At 34.7% G+C, this 19980-nt stretch overlaps 1 protein-coding gene across 2 annotated transcripts in view; it reads left to right on the top strand.

Moving 5' to 3' along the window:
* The window catches only part of LOC149808150 (S1 RNA-binding domain-containing protein 1-like), an 84077-nt gene that overhangs the window by 20097 nt on the left and 44000 nt on the right, over nt 1-19980 (top strand). For both annotated transcript variants that reach the window (XM_089973899.1, XM_089973891.1), the window contains exons 2-5: nt 7181-7405; nt 10422-10539; nt 12440-12578; nt 15578-15674. In XM_089973899.1, the coding sequence (XP_089830025.1) occupies nt 7185-7405; nt 10422-10539; nt 12440-12578; nt 15578-15674 (575 nt within the window). In that variant the 5' untranslated portion in view covers nt 7181-7184. The remainder of the gene's footprint in view (nt 1-7180; nt 7406-10421; nt 10540-12439; nt 12579-15577; nt 15675-19980) is intronic.

Raw genomic sequence — 19980 nt, 5'->3', positions numbered from 1 at the left:
GGTGCTTTGTTCAAACAGATGTTTCCTGATTCCAAAATTGCAGAAAATATGCATGTGCAAGAACAAAATCATCTAATATTGTTAGGTGTTTAGCAGAAGATACTTCACTTAAAATGGGCAGAAGCCATGAAAATTGTGCCATTTAGTATTGCAACTAACAGGAGTGGTGATTATGATGAGAGAAAGTTGTACCCAGTCTGTGTAAGAGACTTTGACATTGAAAAGGGCAAAGTCAGAGTGCTCTTCATTCATTACCAGAATTAACAGTAGATTCCACTGGAGAAAACATTTTTTATTTGCTTGATAATGCTTTGAATAAACATAAGTTGGCAGAACTGTGTGGGGTTTTCAGCTGATACTGCATCAGTGATGACTGGAATTCATAAAGATGTTGCATTCTATATTTTGAAAAATGTCTCCATCAGTGTACATATCAAGTTGTCTCTGTCATATGATGCACAATGCAGCAGGAAAGGCTGCTGATAAATTAGATGGAGAACTCCTGAAGTATCAAGTTGGTACTCAACCTGACAATGTACTTTATGTGGACAGAGTTGATTTTTTTCATCTTATTTCCCAGCTAAAAGACCCAATAAATGGAAGACATAAATTTCCTCTTCTTTGTCAGGTTATGAAAGGAACATTGGTTCTTTACCATCTAATACTGACTAGGAGAGATTGTTCAGTATTGTTAACAAAAATAAAACTGAATTCAGATCCAGGCTCTGTAACCCAGCACTTAGTGCTCTACAGGTGTGCAAAACATTCATAGTCTCAGCTGGTACAAAGTGTTTTGAAATGCAGTATGAGAGTCTGTTGCTTTTTAAATCTCAGATTTTTATATACGAAAACTTGAAGCATTAATTGATTAGTCATTTTGTACATATGCTCATTGAATTTTTATCATGTTGTAAGTGGATTACCTTGCCAGGGCTTGGCATATATGTTTTTATATAATTCTCTATATTCTCTTGATAAATATAATAATTGTATGTCTGTGATAAAGGAGTACAACTTTATTTACAGTTAATTGAGTGGCTTTGATTCCAATTAAACATGGATCCATCTTCAGCCACTCAGTCCCAGGCGGGAATATGTGACCATCTGAAAGACACTGAAACAAAGAAGCAATTATATTGTAGACTTACAGTAAATCAAAGATAGCAAGTTTCCCTTAATGGAAAAGATGGTTATGTCACAAGTTTACATCCATGTCTCCTCCAGAGTTACAGTCTGGGCAGTCACGCAAGAGAAGATGCACTTATACGTGGTACAATACATAATGGTTTTCAGTCTTGTGCAGTAATATAATGTCAATAATAAAAATACAGATGATTGGAGGTTATTCAGTTTTTAATAGTATTTCTCTGATGAAGAGTCCAAAAAGCTGTTGAAAAGGAAGATCTTATCTATGCACGAGGTTGTCATCTGCAGCAGACATTATGAAACTGGGGATTTAATTTTCTAATGATTATTGAAAAATTGTCAGTGAAATCATATGGCCACATGCCAGTTCAACTTTAGATTTATTGTCCATTGCCAGCATTATTTTAGGAGTGAAAATGGATCACCTTGAACTCCTGCCTCAACTCTTAACCTGTGAAGCCAGCTAGGAGATTTCAAATCGCCAAATATCTATCAAAGGAAACTAATAAATCTCAATACAACCCTTCTGAATCACCAGCCATCTATTAAAAACCTTTATAAATGTGTACACTCAGTTTCAGCTAAGTAGAGAGAGTAAGGGACAGACTATTTAATGATCAGACGAAGATATTATGTTTTTCCTTTGATAAAAAAATACAATATAAAACTGGTATGACTTACTTGGGTTTTTCACAAATCAGAGCAAGAGTACTTTTTCTCGAGCTATATGAGGGTCACATTTTCCCCCCAAAACATAAAGCCCACAGAAGAGTAAATGGTCCCGAACATTCCTGATAGTTTGCTCCAGCAACGTCATTATAGTGATGAAGGTTATGACCATCATTGCTCAAAGAATTTTTTTTTGGGACACAGGCCCAGAGCTGGTGACTTAATAAACTCACAGTCCCTGACTATTTCACAGGCCCAGACTCCAATTTCCACACGCCCCAAATTTTCCTTTTTTTTAATATTGTCACACAATTTTGCAATAGCAATGATTTGAATATTAATTCAAAAGGGTTCAAAGGGGTTTGAAGGTAATGCAGATATCATTAGTATTCATAACTACACTCACAAGGGACTGAATGGTCCTGGCATTAAAACTTCTCTGTTGGATTCTCTGAGTGAATGCTGATAGCTAATTGCTTCCTAAATCTGCTTCAGAATTGAATTACACTTCAACACTATTCCTGCAACTGAAATGATCTTGCTTTGCATTCTATATATATGCAGTAAAATCCAATTTCAAAGAAATGTTGCAGATGTTCACAAACTTTTGTTTTACATATAATGGGTTATTCCACTTCCTCATTGTACCTGTGCAAATTAGCAAAATGGTCTCACCCACTGCATCCTTCAAACACATTTCACTAGCTATTGTCAGCCAGTTAAGTAATTTGTGAAATGATGGTTTATACCTGACCTCTTTGCCTTTATTTGCCACTATTTAAACTGCCCAAAGGATGGTTTTACATCAGCTCCAATCATGACTATATACTGTTTACACATACTACTTGTAACCAGCATATACTAAAAGAGGTGGGTTTTTTTTAATTTGTGAAGATTACTGAAAAATTGTGTTTTCTCAAAACTTGGCTGTCAGGAGGTTTTGGAGTACAAAATCGCATATTTAGCATGACTCAAATTGCTTCAGTTTGATTAAAATCAGATCTCAATTTCATGTTGGACAGTGGTGATCTGATTTAGATTGTGCTGTGTTTTGGTAGGTATGTCAACATCTTGAAAATACATTTCATCAGCACAGTCAAAGTTTCCTCAGGCAGATTATAGAATTTTTATTCCGACAAGTCCAATGGGCACCTCACTTAGAATGAAGGACATGCCCGATCTAAAATGAGAGGGCCCCAGGCATAAGGCTGTTGGATTTTTTCATCACTGACCATGATAATAGTGATGATGTTGTGCTGATTACTCTGTCAGCTCGTCCTTCAATACTTTTGCAACATTGTGGTCATATTTACTCTCCATTATATTGATTTTTGATTTGTACCACTGGGGGGATGCCAGGATGTAATGTGATGATGCCCCAACATCTTTTCCTAAAGTGCCCACAGTCGAACAATTAGTTTTGTGACCATTTGTTGTGAAATAAGTACCTCCCTTAGCTGGTATAAATTGTTTAAAATAGAGTTAAGCAGTTATAGTTTAATTTGGAATTAATTATCTCATAAGGATATAATTAGTTCCCACCTAATATGATATTTTTTAGAAATTTTAATACACAGTAAAGGTTGAAAATGAATATGTTTGGAGAATGGATATATGACTATAATTTACTACTTATAGAATTTAGGTTTTTGTTCATTTTGGTATGTAGACTAGGGTTATATAAAGGTCTGTAATTAACACAATCAGATCATAAGTTTAGTTATAGAAAAGGTCTTATGGGGATGCTTTCTCTGAAGTCCACTAGCATCCTTTATAGGCAAGGGACAAACATAGTGCAGGGAGTCAGCATGTAGAACTGGAAGCATTAGAGTTTAATTAAAAGTAGAAAAAAACTATGGTGTCTAATTCCCCCAAGTGCAGTTATATCAGATTAGTCGCATGATTCTCACAGACTGGCAGACAGAAATATATAATTATTTTGATAAAGAAATAGGGTGCCATAAAGACTTAGATTTGTAGGATAAATCGTGGAATAGGACATTCCCAATTTCCCATGGGTTGAAAAATGGGAAAACAAGTGAACATTATCAGCTTCATGTATAGGGTGCTCTGACTGTGGACAGTTATGGGCTTTCTGCGTCATCCTTGCTGGAGTTACTGGCCCTAATTGTCAGACTCACTTTTGTTTCTGTGCACTCCTTAATTATTATTGTGTTTTAGTCAAATTGTTGCAGTATACAGCTTATGGCAGAGGCATTAGCTGAATTCAGTATTTAGCAATTCATTTGATTCATACATTTTCCATACCTTCTTTAATTATTATTAACTCACCCTATTATAATGCCATGTAAGTGTATGGTCTACCATTATGACTGTCCATCCATGAACATTTGCTTGTTGCCACTCTGGAGGCCATGATTTTTTTAATATATAATAATATTGGTCAGTCGTGGAATATCATTAAGATCTCATCAGTATAATGATCATGATTCATGTATATTAATAGGGTGATCTTGCATCTGATTGGCTGAGCTTATTATCACTCTTGAGTCCATATGTCTGTTCTGATTTTGATGAACCTTAGAATGTATGCTGATATCATCAAGATTTCGGACAAGTTCAGTAATGAGTTAGATCCATACCTATTAATGAGTTGGATCCATACCTATTAATGAGTTAGAACATGATATATTTTTTATCAGATTTAAATCAATTGCATAATATGGCCTTATATTATCAATCTCTTGGATGAATGAGATGGTGGGTGAGATTCATGCATAATATGGATGTGATCTTGCAGCTGATTGCTTGTTATCAACCAGAAGGCCACATTTCTGATCAGATTTTAATCAACCTTGAAATATAGGCTGATACAATTATGATCTCTTATGCAGTTGATAATGATCAGATCCATGCATATTAATGAGGTGATCTTGCATCTGATAGCTCAAATTGTTGATACTCTATTTTTGATCCAGTTTTGAGTAAACTTGATAAATTTGACATTTTAGCCCAACTAGTCATAAACCTGAAGAGTTTATGGGATGGCCTGTTGTATGTCATGTGACATCCATCTGTCCTTTGGCACAAGTTTGTCATTAATACTGCTCCTAAGCTACTCAGAGCAATGCCATGAAACTTTACAAACACACATTCATCCCATGGTCTACTTGGTCCTCAATAAAAATGGTGCTTCTCAGATTTCTAATAAGGACAACACAGCAGCCACCTTGAAAATCGTATTTTTGCTTCTGCTTCAGAATGGAAGATCGTATTGACATGGGGTTTTCACCAGGAGACTAATTAAAATGTCTAGTTGGTCTAAATGAAAATGGTTCCACTCAGACTTTCAATATGGCCACCACAGTGGCCATCTTGTAAACCTTGTTATAGCTACTCAACATCCTGAAAGGATGGTCACATTAGCATGGGGATTCTACAGAAAGACTTCTTACGAGATCTGCTTGGGCCTAAGTGAAAATAGTGCTGATGTGGCATCAAATATGGCTGCCATAGTATCTGTTCAAAAAATCTTACCTTGAGATTGTTATAACAATTCCTTCAGAATGGATAGTCATATTACCATGGGGTCTTCCACAGGAGAAAACTATGATACCTAGTTGGTCCAAAATGAAAATGGAGCTGTTCTAATCGCAAAATATGGCTGCTACAGAAATTGAAAATTTTGTCAGAAATTCTGAAAGGATGGTCATATCAACAAGTAGTTTTAGCAGAAGTCTTCTGATGGTATCTAGTCTGTCATAAATGAAAATTGTGGCAATCTTAGATTCAGTATGGATACCACAGTGGCTAATTTGAAAATCTTATTGTTTAAGATTATCAGAGATGGTTTCAACACTCAGCAACTAAAAAGAATTGGCCATGTCTTGAATTGCTGGAAATTCCTTTTGGAGCATAGAATATCAGTCCCTTCAATTGACTCTTGTTTTGTTATCTGATGTGTATTATTTTATGGTATTTCATGCATTCAGTGCCAATACCCAGAGTTACGTGTAGCTTGTAATAAAAGATACTTCAATATGCTTTTCTTTTGAACCACTTCCGGATTGAATTACCACTATTTGAGAAACCCATGTCCTGAAGCAAAATATTTATAATTTCATTTGGTATGAAAGCCATGACTCTGTAGACCGTATATTAAAGCTTTGTTGTAATGAACTTAAATCACTTGATCGTAAGCTGTGAATATTCATTATGCCTTCGTCTTTTGGCAAGAGTGTTTATTGGACTATAGTAATACAGGTAATATCGACATGATATAAAATTTAGAAGATAATTTATTTAGTAGTCCATACAAGCCTGCTTAGTGAAATGGTCAGCTGTTATATAAACAGGTGAGAGATATGAGACCATTTTTGGCCTCTTGTTATTGGATTTTAATAAATTTTGTTTTCTTGATTTTCTGAAGATTTGATCTTTATTGAGCAGATTTATGGCCCGAAATTGTTGGACATCCACATTTTTACATAATGACTCGCTTAATTATCACACATTATTAGATTTCACCTGACTGCTGTAGCTTGATTTTCATGATACTGGCTGAATTTAGTTGATGGTGTTTTGCATTATTTAACAGTTTTAATTCTATGTATGACCCATCCACTTTCATTTCTGCATAATAACTTTCAATATTTATTTGATTTTAACCACATTTAATAGGAAGCTTGATGTTGATGAAGTCAGTGAGAAGTGGTGGACATCAATTAATCTGATTGTTTTTTTCAGGACTATTATAGGATTTAGATGTAAACATATTTGTAGGGTATAAATACGGGAAATACTGCTACGTACTTGCTTCATTACTTTCTGTGTAGAAGACAATCTTTCAGGTTCAGGGAAAAATAATCAGATACTAAAATAATGAACAAATAAAAAGTCTTTAATTATTATATTCATCTTTCATTGTGAAATACACCAAGTGGAGTAATGATAATTTATTCTTGTTTTACATACTGTCCTAATCTCCTTCATTACTGTAAATGTCTTATATTGCGGTGACAAACTGACTATCTTTTTATAAATTTTGACAACCAGTGTATTTCATTCAATGTATTTTCAGCTTCTTTCCATTTCACCATGTATAATCTTATCTTTGCATTCTTTAAAGTTTGGTCCTCTTTTTTTTTGTCTTTGGACATACATGTTGGATTGCCTATTATGGATCTTTATGAAAAATGCTGAAGAGGCTTTTATAAAATTATTTTTTTAAATAGAAGTTTGACATAGAAAGTTGGATGGAAAATATGATAACTCTGGACAAGTGTTATGAACTCAGATATCTCTTAAAATTTAACCAATAGTAACACTACTTAGAGCCTGGTGGTCTTTGTTGCAATAGAGATATTTTAGCATTAAAATTTGAAGTCATTTCCTTCTTTTTCAGTAAGATGGCTAAATCAAAAAAATCAGCTGAAATAGAAACAGAGTGGACAATACCAACAGTGATATCAGTCAGAGCTGAAGTGCCAGAATGGGCAACACAAAATATAGTGCAGCTGCTGGATCAAGGCTGTACCATCCCATTCATTGCCAGATACAGGAAGGAGCAGACTGGTGGAATGGAAGTGTCAAAAATACGAGAAGTCTCAGACTTGCTAGAGGAACTAAGGTCTCTATAATGTGATCTCCCATTATAAGTCACTTCAGTATACCACTACCCCTTTTATAGTGTACATAGGGTCATGGAACCCATTCAGGTGGTCAGAGTTTCATTTATCATTGCTGATTGATTTGTTCACCTTTAGTTTTAGTTTTTGGTTCATGAAAACCAATATTATTTGTATGACTTACTGATCCTAATTAGAATATCTGCTAGTATTTCCCTTATTTACAATGCAAGACAATGCAAGTCATGTGTATGACTCACAGATCCTTATTGGAACATCAGTATCCTTCACTTACAATGCAAGTGACTTGTATGACTCCCAGATCCTTATTAGAACATACTTCAGTAAATCTCTGCTTTACAATGCAAGTCACTTGTGTGACTTCCATAATCAGCATTAGAAAAAAGGAACACTTAAGTTAGAAGTTACAGGGTTACATAAATGTGGCTGCTTTATTTCCAAAGTGATTTAATCATTTTTGTCTTACTTGTATTGGCATGGTGAGATATAAATCACTTTCTTTCAAAAGTAGTGTTGTCATTATTGATGAAGTGTTGTGTTAACATATTTGCAAGTCAGCTACAACTATAAAAAGAATGCACAGATGCAGGTGATACACAGCACATTGAAGAACACTCATTTACCTTGTCTGGCCAAATGATGAAATGAGCATATGGTATCGGTCTGCATCTGGAATGTGTCATCCTTTGAGCATATGGTATCGGTCTGCATCAGGAATGTGTCATCCTTTGAGCATATGGATTCGGTCTGCATCTGGAATGTGTCATCCTTTGAGCATATGGTACTGGTCTGCATCTGGAATGTGTCATCCTTTGAGCATATGGTATCGGTCTGCATCTGGAATGTGTCATCCTTTGAGCTTCTTGTGTAATCTGTTCACTTTTGCTATTTTCAACTGATAATAAAAACACCTTGTTCTATTTGCATCAAATTTTACACAGAACAATCAAGCAACAAAACTTCCAAGTTTCTATAAATATTGCTGATGGCTGATCAAATATGGCCAGTTTTACTGAAAAAAAGAATAACTTTTAAACATTTGTATCCAAATGCCAGGAAGCGTCATCTGGCAGATTTTGACAGAAGATAAGTTAGCATCACGGTCTCTCTTTGTACAAATGATGCCAGCCTACTACCAAATATTGCCACATTTAGTAAGGGCTCAAAAGGAATTTTTTTTTTTAGACACAGGCCCTAGACTAGTGACTTAAATAAACTCACAGGCCCTGACTGAATTTCCACTTGCCCAGACTCCAATTTCCACATGCCTAAAATTTCTTTGTTAATATTGTTACACAGCGTTGCAACAGCTATAATTTGAATATAAATTCAATAGGGTTCAAAGGGGGTTTCAATCTAATTATAATCAGATCTCCACTAAAAAGGGGTTTGAAGGCATTGCAAGTGTCATTAGTGTTCATTGCTATGCTGGCATGCTTTGCAAAGTAAAATTCCGTCAACCAAGAGTTCTCAAATTTATTTTTTGGGGCTTTGCTGATAGTTTGCCTAAATTGACTACAAAAATGAATTACACCTGAACACTATTCCAACAACTGAAATGATCATGCTTTGCAGTAAAATCCATCTTCAAAGAAATGTTGCTGCTGTTCACAAACTTGCATGCATCTAGCATCTCTTGATATGCCTGTAATAGGTTGTTCCACTTCCTGATCCTACCTATGCAAATTAGCACAATGGGCTCACCCATTGCTGCCTGCAAAAATATCACTTGCTATTGTCAGCCAATTAACTAATATGTGAAATGGTGGTTTATACCTGACCTGTTTGCCTTCAATTGCTTCTATTTAAACTGCCCAAAGGATAGTTTTACATCAACTCCAATCATGACTGTGTACCGTGTATATATGGTACATGTAATGGACATATACTGAAAGTGTTTTTTGTTGTTCTTCTTTTTATTCTTTCTTTTTTTGTGAAGATTGTGTTTTCTCGAAACACGGGGTGTTTCAGATTACAAAATCGTAATTTTAGCATGACACGCCATGCTTCAGTCTGATTAAAATCAGATTTCAATTTCATAGGACAGTGGTTATCTGGTTTACATTGCTCTTTGTTATGGCAGGCATGTCAACATCTTGAAAATACATTTACATATTTCATTAACATGATCAAAATTTCCTCAGAAAACTTTAATCTTTTTACAACAAGGTGAATGGCACCTCACTTAGAATACAGAACTGGCCCAATCTAAAATTAGAATTGCCCTGGCGTCTCACTTTCAGATTTTTTGAGCACTGGTTAGTTGACAAATGTCAAACCCTTTGAACAGAATTTGGCCAAATATTATGGAATGAAGTTTGGCATAAGTGTCTTTTATTTTGGTTCAAATAATGTTAAACATATATCAGATATCTTCTCCAATTAAAGCAGATAGCTGAACCTTTGAACACCTTCTCAAAAGCCAGTCCTCAAAATGTGACCAAATTCAGGTTAGAGCATATTGGAATCAAGACCTTTCAGTTTCATACCAATGATGCCAATCTACCATCAAATATGGCCATTAAAACAATTTTGGTCAACAACTGTTCCAAAATCACTGAACAGAATGTGCTTTGATTTGCCAAGATTTCCAGACATCATACTTTTCTTGTTTCTACTGATGATGCAGAGTTATTTTGTTAGTCTTACTAATATATAACCTTTTGTTAGTCTTACTAATATATAACCTTTTGTTAGTCTTACTAGTATATAACCTTTTGTTAGTCTTACCAATATATAACCTTTTGTTAGTCTTACTAATATATAACCTTTTGTTTGTCTAACTAATATATAACCTTTTGTTAGTCTAACTAATATATAACCTTTTGTTAGTCTTACTAGTATATAACCATTTGTTAGTCTTACCAATATATAACCTTTTGTTAGTTTTACTAATATATAACCTTTTGTTAGTCTTACTAATATATAACCTTTTGTTAGTCTAACTAATATATAACCTTTTGTTAGTCTAACTAATATATAACCTTTTGGTTTCAGAGGTGTGCAGTCCAAGATAAATTCTGTCAAATCCAGTATAGAGAGTATGGGTAAAATGACAGATGCCCTTTTGTCTGTCCTGAGAAATGCTCAAACCATGACAGAAGTTGAGGACCTGGTATGAATTCTATTAACTTAAGATGTGTCTGTATTTAGTCTACAATAAAATAAGCTTTAAGCTCATACTCTGTATGTTCCATTCTCTTAATATGTAATTAGTTTATATGTACTGTTTTTATTCACTTTTAAGTCAGTGTTTTTACTGAAAATTTGATTAATGCAGAATAACAAAAACTGAGAATTTCTCTAACTGGGTTAGTTTAGTTTTTTACTTTATCTTTGTCATTCGTGTTTTTAAAAATTTTGTTTATCCACCTTGACCCTTTTTTGTGGTCACACCCTCTCTGCTGCTATAAACGGGTGAGTAATTAATTCATTATTATATCAGTAATGGAATCTTATACTAGTAGACTAGCTCAAGAAAGATTAGAAGCAATTAGAAGATATCTTCCTGTTTGTGATTCTCTCAAACACAAACTGCAGGAATGACAAGAAGTTGAATATACAGAAGATACAGAATTTTTTTAAAACCTGTTACAAAGTTTACTAAAGAGTTACAGAAGCTGCTGAATGTCTTCTTCTCACATTAAAACAAACGGATGAGCAAACTGAAGAAATAGCAAGAAGAACCAAACAAACAAAAAGATTTTAAGAGATCTTCCAGATGAAATAGTTGCCGCTCAACCTCCTGGTAGAGAGGAAGAAATACTTGAAGGTATTGGTGAAATAAAAAATATCTTACACCAAAACCTAAAGTAAGAAAAGAAAATATTGTATTGATTAATAAATTTAGAGAAAGTGTTATTGAAGAACTTACTAAGAAAGAAATTATTACAGAATTACCTAATACAGCAGCGTTGGGTTTTCTTCGAAAGTCTGAAACTTATTTTACTTCAGGAGTGAAATACTGAAATATTCGTTGTTTATAATGCTGATTTGCTAGACATCACTATAAACTGTCACACTGCAGACATAGTAGCAGTATGACTGAAAAATTGTTAAAGCTACGTTAAAAATCTAAATCACACACACACACAATAAACTGACCCAATTAGAGAAACTCTAGGTTTTTGTTAGAAGCTTTGGTTTGACATTATTGACCTTTTATTTTCATTTTTCGTAGAAAGCTTTATTTTTCAAAAATGGACCTTCCAGTAAGTGGTCTGTTCACGCTCTCTGCTGCTAGAGCAGTCATTGTAATCCCCCCCCCGACAAATTTCTTATATAAATGATATCCTGTATGTAATGGTCACCTATCTTTGGTGGTCATCAATCAGGTGTATCCTAACCAATGGTTTCTCCCTGCCATAAGCAGTTACTAGATTGTATAGATTGTATCTCCATTCACCGTTGTTACTTGCAGTGAATCATTTACTGTAAAACACTTTCTAATAGATTGTCTCAAAACTCAAAACTCTTTGACTCTTGGCAAGCTGAGCAACTAATTCAGATACTGCTTTTATAGCAACTAATTCAGATATTGTTTTTATAGTGTCAACAAAGATTGGTATTTTTACGTCACTGATGATTTCATGATGGATTAAAACTGAGCAAGATACTGTAATCATGTGTGGAACATAAATTTTATGAGAGAACAACATATTCCATAATGGTGATGTTGCACTGTGCATATAAAACAATCTACATATATTTCCATAAACAATTCAGTTACTCATTAAAATATTAGTCGTCACAAACTGCATTCTGGATTTTATTACTCCTATCACTTGGTCTAGTCTGAGGGTGGGGCCATTGTGTCAGTATGTATGACACTATTTGGTTGCAGTTCAACATTTTGCATAAGCAACAGTTGAATTAGTATGCCATTTTGCTACTGGATTAAACAATAAAAATGTACCGTCTGCTACTTCATGTTTAATTCCAACCCTATGGTCCAAAGTTTGTCATTGTAATTCATGTATAGGCAAGACATCATGAAACTTTTGTGTCAATTTCAGTATGCACCTTTTAAACCTGGTAACAAGGGCAGCTTAGCTGAAAGGGCCAGGGCATTGGGGCTGGAACCTCTGGCCCTTCAGTACCTAGAGGCATCTCCAGGTATCAAGCCTGAACAGTACATTAACCAGCAAGAAAAAGGTCAGTGGTTTATAGTTCAGATGTGTATACAAGTTCACTATTTATAGATTATTCACACTTTCTTAATTGAGAACTATGGTGGCGCTCTACAGTTTCGTATTTTGCATAGGGTTAGAATTTTAAAGAAAAAGAATTTCCCTGGCTTTCCTCACTGGTTATACTGGCTATTTAAAAAAGACCTTGTATATCTTAGGTATAATTCAAAGAACCTTTAATTCTCTTTATTTTGGTGTATGATTGATGGGTGTAATATGGGTTATAGAGTATACAGCTTGGCCTTACTCCAGATGTGCACCTTTCAAAAAAGTGCAAGCTCCACTTGGTCATTTTCACATCCTGAACTTTAGAGGTAAATTGTATTAAAAAAGAGCCGATAACTTTTTTAACATTTTATATATTTGGTAATTCATTCATTGCACTTTCAGAAGCTGGTATTGTCTAGTCTGGCAAAATTCATTTTCCCTATTTTAATAGTTGCTTTGGTTAGTGTACTTTAGGCTAATTCAGGCTGATTTTTTAGCACAAGGGAGCAGTCATTTTAGTTAGCAGTATGCTTAAATCATGTACAATTTCCAAAAGTACGATATCCAAAGAAATATCATCAACATTGCAATAATGTAGCATAGAGGTATGCCAACATTCTCTCCATTGTGCATGTTTTAAATGCAAACAACTTCACGTTACATACGTCACTCTCTCAAAAGTACAAAATAACAAGGGAGCGCCCCCTATAGGATTTCAAGTTTTGACTTTATGTAATGTCTATTCTGCCTTTATTTTCACAGGAGTTCCAATCTTCTTGCAAAGTCTCGAAGTAGGAAATAGAATGAAGCCAAATGATCACAAATAGCAACAGTATTCTAAAGTACTGTTATTAATCTGTTAAGTTTTAAATTTTAATATGCCATTTCAATTCAAGGCTTTTGGAAATCAATTTTGTGATAATAAAACCGATTACTTTACCTGCTGTTATGATATTGCCTGTATCTTTGCCTGTCTGTTACCAGTTAGGTTTCCAAACAGTAACTTTAGTTGTCAGTCATCTAGTTACAAAACCTTGCAGATGGTTTGCACATGGGGCAAGGGAGAACCCTGTCAGTTTTTAGGGTCAAGGTCACTGTGACTGAAAGATTAATGTTTCTGCACAGTAATTTGAGTCCTCCACCATCAAGTTACCATACTTTGTGAGTGTCTTGCACTTGGGTAAAGGAAGAACCCTATTTATTTTGGAATCAAAAAGTCAAGAAAGACTGGGTCCCTGACTTAAAGAATGCATAAAAGGTTTGCACACAAAAACATCAGTTCTGTTTGAAAATACTTTCAAGTTTGTAGTTGGTTTGCAACTGGGCAAAGAATGCTATTGATTTTGGGGACAAAAGGTCAGAGGTCAAGGTAATTGGTTGAAAGAAGAAAAATGGTTTCAATATGTAAAATTCAAAAATTAGTGCTAATATTACCCATTATCTGTTATGTGCAAACTTGCAACTCTTATCTTGGTCTTGCATACAATTCTAATATTTTGGCAGAATATGAGAAACACAGCTGGTAGAATATGTTTATTATATTGAAACTTACAGGCTCAGGTATCACGTGGGTTTTCAAAAAGCTAAACTGTGTTGAAGTATGTACTGATACTTATTAGAATATGATCAATATATATTACAATATATCGCAATATGGTTTCACCTGGCAATACTTGCCATACATAGAAGAATTAAAGTTTTATGCCACAAACCATTACCAGATTTTGGACAATTTGCTTTCTAGAGAGAAAAGGCACCTAATATTTTGGGGTCAATAGGTACAAGGTCAGGGTCAGAGGGTATGAAAGCAGAAATGTTTTTTGCAAAACATGGAGTTCTGTCTTTTACCATGACCAAATTTTGACAAGACACTATTGATACGGCAGAGCATATCATTTAATATTGTTAAGCTGTGTTGCTTTGTAACAGAGGCAGGATACAAATTAAATGGGTACTATATCTTTTAGCATTTGAGTATTTGACCACGGAAAGATGGTTTTACATAAAGTAGTACCTAAAACATACTTTTGTGTGGGGTGCCAATTTTTTGGCATTTCATGATTGCTTTAAACTGCAAATTTAAAGACCCTAGTGAACATTAATTTATGTGGTGACATATATGACTCCTTACTGAATCCATTAATTCATGTATCTGTGAAAATTTAAATTATCACAAAAGTATGAAAACTGATAACCAGGAAATTGTAGAGTGCATAATGCCTGTTTCCTGTAATGTGCTTGGTGTGAACAGAAAGTTATCACCCTTGAGTGACTGAAAGTAGACACCTCTGACACTTAATGAAAAATAATTAGATTTCATATCAAGTTTAGGTAATCTGTTGCCTAAGTTATTAAACAGTGAAGTAGCTGTAGGATTTATTGTGTTACTGCAGTGACTGGAAACACTGACAGCATTCTTTTAATTACATTGAACATGGATATTATGTAGATTAATAAAAAGAAACCCCCCTGACTCACATCATCATTAAGTAGATTTTTATGATTTTGGCAAGTAAGTCATGTATGTTATCATGTAGCTAGCTTTATTATTTTGCACCTCAAAAAATGGTACTTGTTGAAAGCTGAAACTTTTATAGTTGACACTCCCAGATTTAGTACAGGCATGCCTAAATTGAAATTATGTGAAAAGGGTACCTGAATTAGAATTTGAATGTTATTTGAAAATTCATCGTAAGCATTTGAGGGGAGGTTATCTGTTGAGTTCATCAAAGGGGGTAAAAGAGATCTTACAAGTTTCAGAAATTAAAGTTAAAAATTTATCAGTCAATACACATTTGCATCAATTATTTTTGTATATCTTAAGTTTTTGTAACTGTTTCATATATCCTAAAAGTTTCGGTTTGATATCCTATTGAGACAATACAATAATTATTCAAATAATATAAATTAGGAAAGATATAACATTACATTTGGTGAAGAATTCAGAAAAATTCTCCTGGATGTTTTCTGTTTCAGGTTTATCCACTGTGTCCAAAATTGAATTGGGGGTACAGCATATTCTGGCAGACAAAATACACAAGGAAAAGGAGATGATGGACCTAATCAGAGAGCTGTGAGATATGTTATTATGTTTCAGATCATTATGTGATGCATGGGTAGACACTTTTGAAATCTATACCTGTATCTGACTAACCAGTTCTGAAAAATCAGGTTGGCAACGAGAGCTTTCTGGTTTTACACTAAGTTACTACAAACTCAAGACTGCTGTAATCATTCTCAACAACTTTAGAAGTTTTAAGATTCTTTGTCAGGATAATTGTTTGCATCATCAAAATGCTCTCTAATAGTAATTTTAAGTCCTGTAATATGTTTCATGGTACTATCTGTTGAGAAGATAGATTGCTTCTGTGAGCCATTATCATGCTGATTTGTAAAAATGAATCAAAATGAATATCCTTTACCTCACCAGGCCTCAGTCCTTTACCTCACCATGTCTCAATCTTTTACCTCACCAGGCCTCAATCCTTTACCTCACCAGGCCTCAATTTCACTAACAGAACTTAAGTTGTGACAGAATCCAGTGATTGGTTAAAATGAAGCTTATGATATTCTGTCAGCATTTGCAGTTTTCAACCTCTTTAGAAAAACCGCTAGACAAGTTTTAATCAAAATTGTCAGAAAGCATTCATGCATAAATACCTTTCAGGTCTGTTTAAAAGTGACTACCATAACTTAAAATGTAACCTTATAATGACTTCAGTTCACAAACTCCTCGCAGAATTTAGACCAATTTTAAGAGGAGGCATCCTGTTATGTGCTCCTTAAAATTTATTTATCTGGTTTGTCAAACATAGCATCCAGTACTTTAACAAAAACCACAAGAAACATGAGACTTATTCTCAATAACCACTGAATGAAATTCAGCCAGATTTTATAGAAAACATTCTAGCACATAAACCATTCCACCATCATTGCAAAAAAAATACACCTTTAAACTTCTTGAAACCTGCTTAAAAGAATAAAGCCAAACTTGAAGAAAATTTCATAGTATGAAGGCCCTGCAGATTTGTAGAAATTATTCCAGTCTGCCATCTAATTGGCTGTTGTTACGAAAAATAAACATTCTTCTTCAGATATGTTCCCCAATCAAATTAACATTAGGAATATAAGCTTGCTACTTCCTGAATCCAGCCCTCCAAAAAAGACAAAATGTGACTTTCACTTCAAATGATACAAAGGGCTAAAATCCTTGCCCATTACCTCCCCTTGATGCTGCCAGTTTTTGCTAGTTTTAAGTTTTCGCTGTTGATCAGTCATCATCATGTGGAGACCTCCCAATGTCCACTTCAATGTACTCCTGAATTTCAACCATCCATCATCAGATTTGGATATTTGGTGTATAATAACATATTTACTGCAGTGGTATACATTATTTTTTCATTTATACCTATCTTTTTGTGAATTTGTCACATTTACAAACCACTAATTTGGACTGCGCTTCAATGGAGTATTGTTGTTACACATTCTTCTTGTTAGTCACACATTCTATGTTTTTAATCAGTGTTGGTAATAGGTGTTTTTTTGGTGATGTATAAACACATTTTTGTGCTTATTTTATTAAAATTTTGGTACGTTGTTTCAGAAATCAGAGAATTATGACTAAATGACCAAAATCCAAGAAATTTTAAGCTCACGAGGATGACCCTGACTCACTGCATCACTTGTATAATGTCCACCTCCTTAGGGACATGAAAAGTTTTGCATGACTTGGTCTGAAGATATGTGGTTTACTATTCTAGTCTAACATCGTGCAGTCCGATGTCTTGGATAATCATCCTAGAATTGAATCAATTGTGAGTTTAATGGGGGATCCTTCCCCCTCAAAATTAAGAAGAATATTCCATTGGCTACAACAACCTCAGCAGAAGTGTCCCCACCATCACCTTGATTGTCATGGAGCTACAGGTGTGTTACTTAGAGCAGGAGATGACAATGCAATTTCTCAGTTTGGGATAAAGTGGAGCCTAGGTCGATCACATTCCTCATTTATGGATATTGATGGTACAGGCATCAGGCATTTGTATCCACTTTTCTTGACAGACCACTGGGTGCAAGTCATCCTGCCTGTCTGAGCATGGCTTGTAAGGACTGTAAGTCAGGGTACTTGGGGTTTAGTACAGATCTTAATGATCCATCAAGATAAGAAAATGATGCTGTACAGTACTGTCCTGTCTGCTAATCTAGCCATCGTGTCATCCATACAGCTGTATGTTCTGCCCTCTGAAGGTAGATTGGTCAAGTCTGAAAACTGTGCCAAACTGATGGGCCTTACAATATTGATCTGTCTGTCTGTGGATCATAGTTACAGATCCATCTGTCTTTCCACTCGTACAGCATGGCTGGTGTCGGAACACTATGAAGATCTTATCGATAGATCTGTATGCTTTACCACTAAATATGACAAGGTGGGCATTGCAACCACATGAGGATCACATATCTGTCTCTTTCCCCATTCCTATTACATGAAAAGTACTAGACGTGTACAGGGATCTTAATGAAAGATCAGTCCTTATCACTTCCTTTGTGAGAAAGCGAATTTAAACTGAGCCATCTGTACAGTTATTTTTATGGTCCACACCAGTACCGTCCATGCTTCCAGTGAGCTGCTGTACTGACACGAAAAACTGATAGACGGATATGGCCTAGGTGCCAGGACTCTTATAATAAAGACATCATTTCCTCTTCTGTGCTCTTGGACATGTTCTACTTGGACTAGGATGTAGACAGGATATCTGAGACAGTGAGTGTGGACCTGGGCAGTTCTAAAGCTTTCTTACCAGCTGCCAGCAGTCATTCTACCTGCTGGTACACAACACACTCAGCTGCTTTTTCAGATGAAGGTTCTTTTGGGCTGTCAATACAAGTCCCGATACTTTCTATAAAGTGGGCAACAAAATCATTAAAAGAGCAGCATACCATTTTAATGCCCTGTGATTGAGAATGACACCTATTGGGTTGCCCCTGCTCTTCAGATGCAAGATAGAGGAATTATATATATATATATATATATATATATATATATATATATATATATATATATATATACTGTTTTTTATCTACAAATGGCTTCATGTAGGTCATTTCACTCATCAAGGCAAAAAACGGAGTCAGAATCCAAACCTATGGTTCCTATTCAAGTTGATTGTTGGTCTTCAGTAGTTTTTTAAAAAATAATTCAGGGATGATGCTGGCATAAAAAAAGTTGTTGCCAAAAGAATTGCCAACCTCAATATTTTTTTGCCAATTTTAAAAAAATGTCGTCATTTTCATTATACAATACTATCCGTTTATCTCAGCATCCTTGGGACCAAGGTAATATTGTCGACATAAGTGGGTGTTTAGATAAGTAAAGGGGAGGTGGGAGGGCTGAAAATAAATTGAAATTTCGCATACAAGTGAAATTTTTAAGAGATAACCTGTCATCACTGACTAGGATTTACGCAGAGAAAAAAATGGAAATTTCGAAAAAATGAGGACAACTAGTCTGAAATACACTTGTATATTGACAACTTAATTTGTGGAGTATACTCAATAATGTTAAATAATGTACATGCATACGAAAAATCCATTAATTCAAGTATTCGATTATATGTCAGAAAAATCATGTATCCGTCATATCCCGTTAGAAAACACAATTAAAACGTATACATATAAAACAGTAGTCCTCATTTGATCGACATCCCATTGTCAACAAATACGTTTCCTGAAATAATTCACTCTGATATGTATACCTTAATAGCACATGGCTGAATAGATGTTTATATGCTACACGTACATGTACTTAAATTGGCCTAGATTTTGGTCAGCCAGAGACAAATACCACAATGCCGATGCTACCAAGGGGATGAGACTGTTCATAGGGAAATGAAAACGTGAACAAATTTAAAAGTTTTAACATTCTTGCGAGATGTCCCATTATCATTTAACTTGATGATCAGATATCTATTTTTTGAAAATATTGGAACTTAAAATGGCATTTTTAACCACCATTGGTAACGATCATAAGCATTAACATTTTTGTTGCAAACAGGAAACTTTCACGGCACAATAAATATGTTTCAATCGCTATGAAAAATGAATCAGTGCTTTTATTTAAGTTTGTTGCCGACTTTCTGTGACCAAAGCTCTTTGGCTTGCTTTGATGAAGGTACATGTGTTATTGAAGGTGCTGCTAAAGGCACTCTTTGAAGGACCAAATGAATGCCCGTTTGTTATTGCTGTGGCAAAATCAAATAATTGTAAAACATTGATGGAGACAGAATTTTTTTCTTCTCATTTGCTTAGTATATATATATAGAATGATCACTGCTTCAAAGGTAATCAGTTTTCTTTGAAGTTTCAGCAAAACTAATTTTTCA

The sequence above is a fragment of the Sinohyriopsis cumingii genome, chromosome 1 (genome assembly GCF_028554795.1).
Source record: "Sinohyriopsis cumingii isolate HCF-2022 chromosome 1, ASM2855479v2, whole genome shotgun sequence".
In the NCBI taxonomy this organism is placed as follows: domain Eukaryota; kingdom Metazoa; phylum Mollusca; class Bivalvia; order Unionida; family Unionidae; genus Sinohyriopsis; species Sinohyriopsis cumingii.
The sequence above is the reverse complement of the archived record's forward strand: the minus strand, read 5'-3'. Positions and strand labels throughout refer to the sequence as shown.